The following is an 8105-nucleotide window of genomic DNA, read 5'->3' as shown; positions in this document are numbered from 1 at the left end:
TGTGTGTGTGTGTGTGTGTGTGTAATGTATGTATGTGTGTGGTGTGTGTGTGTATAAAGTTATCCACACAAATTTTTTGTCGTACACATACTTGTAATATATGTAGATGTTTTGTGCTGTGTGTGTGTGTCTGCACACCTACGTTTTCAAGCAGTATTCACACAATTTCTTTTTACCAGATAGTAGTCAAATCAAGGCAATGACAAAATACAATTGCTTCTGGTGTAGTGCGGTGATCAAAACCTTGATTACGAAATTACGAAGCACCCTTCTTAACGACACGACCATGTTAACAGACCAAACTACAACACTACAGCTTCTCTGTCTTTCTCATTCTCAACTGAGTTGTATATAGCTTAGTCATTATATTATTATTATTAATTCTGCACAACAATTAATCGTAACGAACTCTCATGTCAAATCTCCAGTTGAGTTATTTGTGCCGAGGCTGTGCTCCAATAGAGCCTTTGAGACTGGTGTTTTCTATAACAAATATTTCTCTAAAGACGTGCATTAATACATTTGCCAATATCATTTACTTAGTTCCTTTATTGAACTGTGGCCTTGGTGGAGAAGTGTCTTTAAACTTTTTAGTCGAAGAAATCGACTCAGTGCTCATTTTAATGTCTGGTACTTATTTTATAATTTTTTTTTGCCGAACCGCTGATTTACGGAGAGGTAACAAAATCAACACCGATTGTGAAGTAGTAGGGAGGGGCACAAGTACAATACAAAATCCAAGGGCTCATTCACATAGATACACTCACATACATGTATGCATTTATACATACAGTAATACCTAGATATATAAGTTAATTTGTTCGCGGATACAGCTTGTAAAGCAAAAACTCGTAAAGCAGAGCAATACTTTCGATAGTAGCAATGTTATAAATTATAATTCGTTCCCAGTAAAATATTTTACCTATAAAATTTATAATACTCGTAAATAAATGGCAATTAAACAACAGTAGAATGTAAAGAATACTTTATGTAAAGTAAAAAGCATGTTAAGGTCATTTATAAAAAAAAAAAAATATTATTAAATTCGTTTTCTGAATCACTTTCATTCGCGCTAGACTCACGTTCACCATCACTTGTAGACGCGATCGCCGATTCACAAGCACTCGTAGACTGATTTATAGATTTCTTTTTAAAAACATGTCTAGAGTTGTTTGCTTAGAAGAAGCTTTTTTTTCGCTCTCTATAAATTTCTAATTAACATGCAAATGCATTTGCTATGGTAGTAGAAACTTTTGCATTTCGTTCAAAATTTGGATCTTGTGCTTGAAAAATAAAATTCGAAAACTCGGGGTCTCGTAAAACGAGTCCTCGTAAAATGTGGCATTACTGTATACACACACACACACACACACACACACACACACACACACACACATACACACACACATACACACACACACGCACACGCACGCACACACACACACACACACACACACACACACATATGAGGGGCTTCTTTCAGTTTCTGCTAACGAAATCCCTCCACAAGTCTTTGGTTGTTCTGGGGCCGTAATAGAAGACACTTGTCCAAAGTGCAGCAGTGTGGGACTGAACCCAAGACAAGAAAGTTGGCAAACAAGCATCATACCTATGCAACTACTCATAGATTGAGTTGCACTCGGTCATCTTATAAATGATCAAATAGTTGCACTTTATTATAAAGTTGGAAGCTGATTGAGCTGCGTTCAGTTGTGAACTACAAGATAAAAACAGCTACACTTGGTTATGGAGCAGAGACAGGCGGAGTTGTACTTTGTTGTGGCGTGGGTGACAGATAGTGTTGCATTCGGCTAGGAAGAGGGGGACAGATGAAACTGCACTTAGTTATGGACTAGAAGAGAAAGCAGAATGCACTCGGTTAATAAGTGGATGAAAGACAGAGTAATACTTGAATTGTTATACTTAATTCATCAACTCAGAATGGCGAAAGGCTGAGTCTGTTCTGTCGAGATCCGAACTCTTCACCTAAATAAATACCAGTCAACATTTTGTTCGGCACTCAAGCATTTCTACTATCCCACACCTTTCAAAATAATTTACTATTAGAATCACCCCCCCCCCCTCCACTAAATCACCAAATAGACTACACTGAATGTGATATAATGTATTATTGATTTTCACTCAACCAACTGCAATAATCCTAACCTAGCTTAATGTTACATGTTAAAAGAGGCAAATTAAAATAATACTGGTTTGAAATATATTTCATCCCCTCCTGAGTCGTATTCGAACTCTGAAGTCAAAAGCAGCAGGACTAAATAGAGAAAGTCCGAGCGCTTTCCCGATTTTCTACAACCCTTGAAGCTTTAAGATGTGGGAAATAATAATTACCATCATTAGCAAAATCGTTGCTATAAATATAACTGCTGTTAGAAAAGATGATAAAATCCCTAGAAAGAGACAAAATAATTAACGTACTCAAGGGCATGCCAGCTTCCATTGACAGAGTGACAAAGGAATTTCTATAAGATATTGCTGTTAAAGACAAGATTAAATTAAAATGTAAAAAATGTATATTCTCCTGTTAGCCTAAACAGTCTCTACGTATCTGAATATAACGTTATGAAAATAAATGTATCTAAAATCTTGTGATTGAAAAGAGAAGCAACCCCTGAAAAAAAAAAAAAAAAGAACGCACCGGAAATGATAAACATGCAGCTGAAGAACCAAAAAATGCAAAGATGTACAGGTGTATAAAATATAAAGGAAATATCAGAGATTATTGTCTGAAAGATAAACGAGGAAGCTTCTGCATGATAACGTGATCTGGTAGAAATAGCGACAAAATCTCGTTTTAATCACATTGGCATTTCGTCGCCTTGGCCTTTCTTCAGTTACGACGACGAGGGTTCCAGTTGATTTGATGAACGGAACAGCCTGCTTATGAAATTAACGTGTAAGTGGCTGAGTACTTATAGACACGTAGATCCTGAACGTATTTCTCAAGGAGATTCAGTGTGACACAGAGTGTGACAAGGCTGGTCCTTCCAAATACAGGTACTACTCATTTTTACTAGCTGAGTGGACTGGAGTAACATGAGATAAAGTGTCTTGCTCAAGGACACAACGCGTTGCCGGGAATTGAACTCACGACTTCACGATCGTGAACTGAATACCCTATCCTCGAAGCCATGCGCCTCCACATTGTAGCTCTACATATAACAAAATCAGCAATAGCCATGGATGGAAGGTTAGAATGCATTTGATCATAGTTCTGTTCGAACAGAAGATTCGGCCTGGTGGCTAAGTAGTACCAACAATCCATTTTGTTGTTTTGGATCCGCCACTGGCTGAAAATTCTGATGGCTTTCTTGTTGCCGGTTTTAGGTCTTCCTGTCCCAAAAGTGCAAAATGCGAGTTGGACAATGCGCTCCTGCGGACGGGTGTTAGATATGATGGACTCGGTAATCTCAGCAGAAATTGATCCATCTCAAAAAGTCCTTAACTGTTAAAGCACGAATTACATTGAATACTAACAATTTACTTAATACACATGTTTTAAATGCAGATGGAGGTGCATTTCGTTAAAGAAAAGAATCATGCAGAAGATAATGAATTAAAAACCTAACGGCAAAGAAAACAACAGTAATAATGATTTCAAGTTTTGGCACAAGGCCAGAAAGCTCGGGGGAGGGGTAAATCGATTATAATGACCCCAGTACTCAACTAGTACTTATCTTTACTGACTCCGAAAGAATGAAAGTCAACCTTGGCGGAATTTAAACTCAGAGCATCTAGACGGACAAAATGTCGCTAAGCATTTTGTCTGGCGTGCTAGCGATTCTGCCAGCTCGCCACCTTAGCAACAGTAACTGAAATTTAAAGGAAAGAGTTTAAACAATTAAATCGATCCCAGAACTTGACTAGCTGTTATATTTTATTGACACAGAAAAAAGAAAAATAATGCTTGACTTCAGTTGGATTTGAACTCAGTTAAACAACTAAGTAACGCAAAGCATCTTGACCGCTGCGCTATATAGTTGTTTTTAACATAGTTTCAAGATCAAAATTTACTGGGAAGGAATTTGTCGATTAAAGTAATTCTCATACTTCACCAAATAGCTTTATTTTATCGACATAGAAGTCGACACCAGTGCTCAACTGGTACTTATTTCATTGACCCCGAAGGAATGAATGGCAAAGTCAACCTCAGCGGAATTTGAAACCAGATTGTAAAGCCAGAAGAAATGCCGTGAAGCATTTTGTCCGGCGAGTTAATGACTCTGCCAGCTTAGCATCTTAGTAGTAGTAGTAGCAGTAGTAGTAGTAGTAGCAGCAGCAGCAGCAGCAGTATTAGTTTCTACATTAGTCACAAGACCTGAAATGTTGGAAGAGGAGTTGGTCGATTACATCGACCCCAGTACTTCATTGATATTTATTTCATTGAGCTCGAAAGGACGAAAAGCACAGTCGAACTCGGCAGTATTTGAAGTCAGAACGTAAAGAGGTACGAAAGTCCGCTAAACTTTTTGTTTGATGTTCTAACGGCTTTGCCACGTCACCGCCTAAATGAAGATAATAATAATAATGATAATAATAATAATAATAATAATAATAATAATAAGAAGAAGAAGAAGAAGAAGAAGAAGAAGAGAATTTCTGACAAAGGCCTAAGTCCGTATGTGTTAAACAAATAGGTTACGTTAAATAGTTAACCCGAAAGGATAGAAGAGCAAGTCGATGATAACAGGATTTGAACCAAGAGCATAAAAAGACGAAACAAAATACAACGAATCATTACTTTTCAAATAAAGTTGTTGTTTAGCCCTAGGCAATTCCTGATTGAGTAGAACTAAGATTGAAGGCTTTAGAGCTGAGTCCAACTTGTTTGCCCTCTAACGAACCTAATAATAAACGGTTATGTTGTATATTTGACCAGTATTTTTAATAAATGGCATCGTATTGTCTTTGAGAGGACAGCTTTCAAAATAATTTTCATACTGTTGTGACTTAAATTTTCGGAAGGCAAAATTCAATATATATATATATATATATATATATATATATATATATATATATATATATATATATATATATATATATATAACATATATATGTATACATACATACATGCGCACGTACATACATATATACATACATGTAATTACACACACGCACAAACACACACACACACACACACACACACACACACACACACACACACACACTTAAACTAAAATCCTCTTAGATATTTGAAACTGTCTTAGATCATGTTGTTTTTATTAAATATTCCGCTCCACTGGACCAGACAACATATTTTACAAAACCGAAAATTCTATGTTAACATTTTTGTTCTCTTTTTATATTTCTAAACATCTTAAACCTTTCATAGTTACAGCAATACTGTCTTTTCTTGTTTTCTTCTCAATATTTTGATCTTTATTCCTATTATCTGAAATCGATATTGTGTTTGCTTTACTTGTATATTTTATTACGTTATACGTTCAAATCGTAATTTTCTCATTATCTTATATTTCAGGGAAATTTACCACAGAAATTAATTGATCAACTGTCCCCAAGAGTGATGCTAAGCTACCTGCAGCCACTCCGAAAACACATCAATGACCTTTCTAAGAGGAAAAGTTAGTTTCATGATCAGCGATTAAAACTGACATAAACTTTAAAATATTCTTCAAAAATTTCCACAACAAAAAAATAAGAAAAAATGATTAAATTTCCAAATATCGATTCGATATACTCTCATGAGAATTCTGGAAGACGAAATTTCAAAGTTCAAGTGAGTGTAGTATAAAAAATAACTAGTATTATTTAGGTTAAATTGCCAAGATTTTCCCGACATTACTCACTGAAAGATAAGAATCCACCCAAGAAAAATCAGATAATAGTCCCCTGAGAGTTCAATAAACAGCTAGTGTTCACCATCGAACTGCGGACTGAATAACGACGCCATGGTTTGTTTTCATTCACTTACACTATATCCATATAAACTTGTACATTCACCAAGTAGCTGGGTGTAATTTGAGGGATATCTGACAGCAATGACTTGCAGAATAATAAACTACAAAGAGTTTCCCTTATTGTTTCGAATGCTCAAAATAAAAGGACATACTAGAGGAGGTAAGTCTGGATATACCATGTCTGAAAAGTAAATATGATACTCAGGAGTGGAACGATTTATCACCAAAAGTTTTCTGGATTGACTTGGGGTTAAACAATAAAAATATACAGGGGAAAAAAACATAAAACAAAAAGAAGTGTGAGATTCTCTATTAGAGTGTTGTATCTCCTTTATTTTCGCACTACTTTTATCTTAAAATACTATTTGAATTATTACACAAAATTTAATAAAGCAGTGGCCTCACTCAATCTTGCTTATCTCGGAATCCATAAATATAAAGGAACTTGCTCCTTAAAATAAACTCAACATATTCATTACTAATTATGAACGGCTCGATAAATGTTTGATTAAAGAGAGAACAACAGGAAGTGAGAGCAAGACTTTTGAGTTATTTCAGACTAAAATGCTGTTTATTGTTATATTCTACCGAATGTCAAACCAACGTGGGAGATTCAACTTGGTTGCTCACCCTGCAAAAACAACGGTTAAGTTTCTCTCAAATTACATCCTGCTGTCCTAAAAAAGGAAGAATAAACTGGATGAAGTTGTTTGAGATAAACTATAACAACCCACTGTTGTTATGGCCGAGAAACTTTGATAATAGGTTTTCTCGTTGTGTCGATCTGGAACTAAACACCAACAACTACAGGAAGCATCTCGAATGTATTGAATGTAATTTCTTAAAGATTTCAGAATATCTTCACGGAAATATATTCCAAAAGTTTCATGTCCCTTGTCTCGAGGTAAAAGATAATTCGAACTCAGTAGAGCAATTCTTTTGTCGAATCCCATAATTCCTTCAACATCTTTATACATCAATATTCACTAACATTTTAAAGGTAGCGATACACTTTTGTTTCAACAAAAAGTGAGCCAATACCTTGTGAGACAGTACTTTGTGGATATAATAGCATTGCATGAGCGAGCAACTGCTGATCTTCCATAAAAGATTGTACAGATCAATGTCTTGGAATGGAACATAGCAAAAGCATATCCAAAGTTTCATGAGGAAATCAAAGACTCATACAAACATCATATGATTAGTTGACATTAAATAGTACGTATTTGGCTTACGAGTGACAGTAAGTACATGCATTCCTGTTCTCAGGTAGTAAATGTAAGCAGTTTGTCGGTTTCATACCACCACCTCGCTATTAAGGACCTTTAGCGGAATCACTCTTTTGAAAGTACTCAGGCCTGGTTTAGATGTCTCGTTTGAAGATAACTTTCTCCTTTTTTCTCATGAATTTCTTGTGCCCAGAGAAAGATAATAGATGCAGCCCTTTCCTCATTGATTACTTCATGAATACCTGACCAAAAACAAATTCAATGCATGATTATTTTCTTTTTAATAAAAAGAAGATAACCAGAAATAACTATACGGAGAGATAGAGAAACAGCATCTCTCATTGACTAAGTATTTTATTTCAGTGAGAAGAAGAGGCCATTCTGGATATATCTCGGAAATATTATGACTTCAGCAGCGTGGTATAGACTAACCCACGCTTAATAAAGTAGTGAAAAATAGTGATGAAACAATCACCAAGAGCATGCACGCTTCATTTAAGTATCCAACAATGACACTTGTTCCTAACTAGTTGTTCATATTAACTGTCATTTCGCTTATAATGCAGTATTAGTGGCCTCTTTAGGTGGTATCTCATGTCAATAAAGAAAATATAATTGAACAAAATATAAAATAAAAAAATAATTAATTGAGCGTTTATTTGAGACTGTTGTCATTTCTTTCTCTCAAAATCATTTCTATTTCAGTGGAAATAAAAATATCTTCATCTTGTTTTTTTTTTTTTTTTTTTTAAATCTTCAGTCTCCAATAACAATTACGTTAATTTCGGCAATAATAACAGATATTTATTTTTCTAGAATACGGTGCAAGAGGACCCAAAGAAACGTTCTTTCCCTCAACCTGACAGTGCTAAACATCAAATCAAATCTAATGAAATGTAAATGACGTATGACACAAGTAATTACAGACATGTAAAGA

At 35.2% G+C, this 8105-nt stretch overlaps 1 protein-coding gene across 2 annotated transcripts in view; it reads left to right on the top strand.

Moving 5' to 3' along the window:
* Positions 1 to 7824, top strand: part of LOC106867329 (stAR-related lipid transfer protein 3-like) — a 121622-nt gene extending 113798 nt beyond the window's left edge. For both annotated transcript variants that reach the window (XM_089348819.1, XM_089348818.1), the window contains exon 7: positions 5501 to 7824. In XM_089348819.1, the coding sequence (XP_089204945.1) occupies positions 5501 to 5608 (108 nt within the window). In that variant the 3' untranslated portion in view covers positions 5609 to 7824. The remainder of the gene's footprint in view (positions 1 to 5500) is intronic.
* The last annotated feature ends 281 nt before the right edge of the window (positions 7825 to 8105 follow it).

This window comes from Octopus bimaculoides, chromosome 3, assembly GCF_046866305.1.
Source record: "Octopus bimaculoides isolate indiv1 chromosome 3, ASM4686630v1, whole genome shotgun sequence".
NCBI lineage: Eukaryota > Metazoa > Mollusca > Cephalopoda > Octopoda > Octopodidae > Octopus > Octopus bimaculoides.
This window is presented reverse-complemented; position numbering and strand designations above follow the sequence as displayed.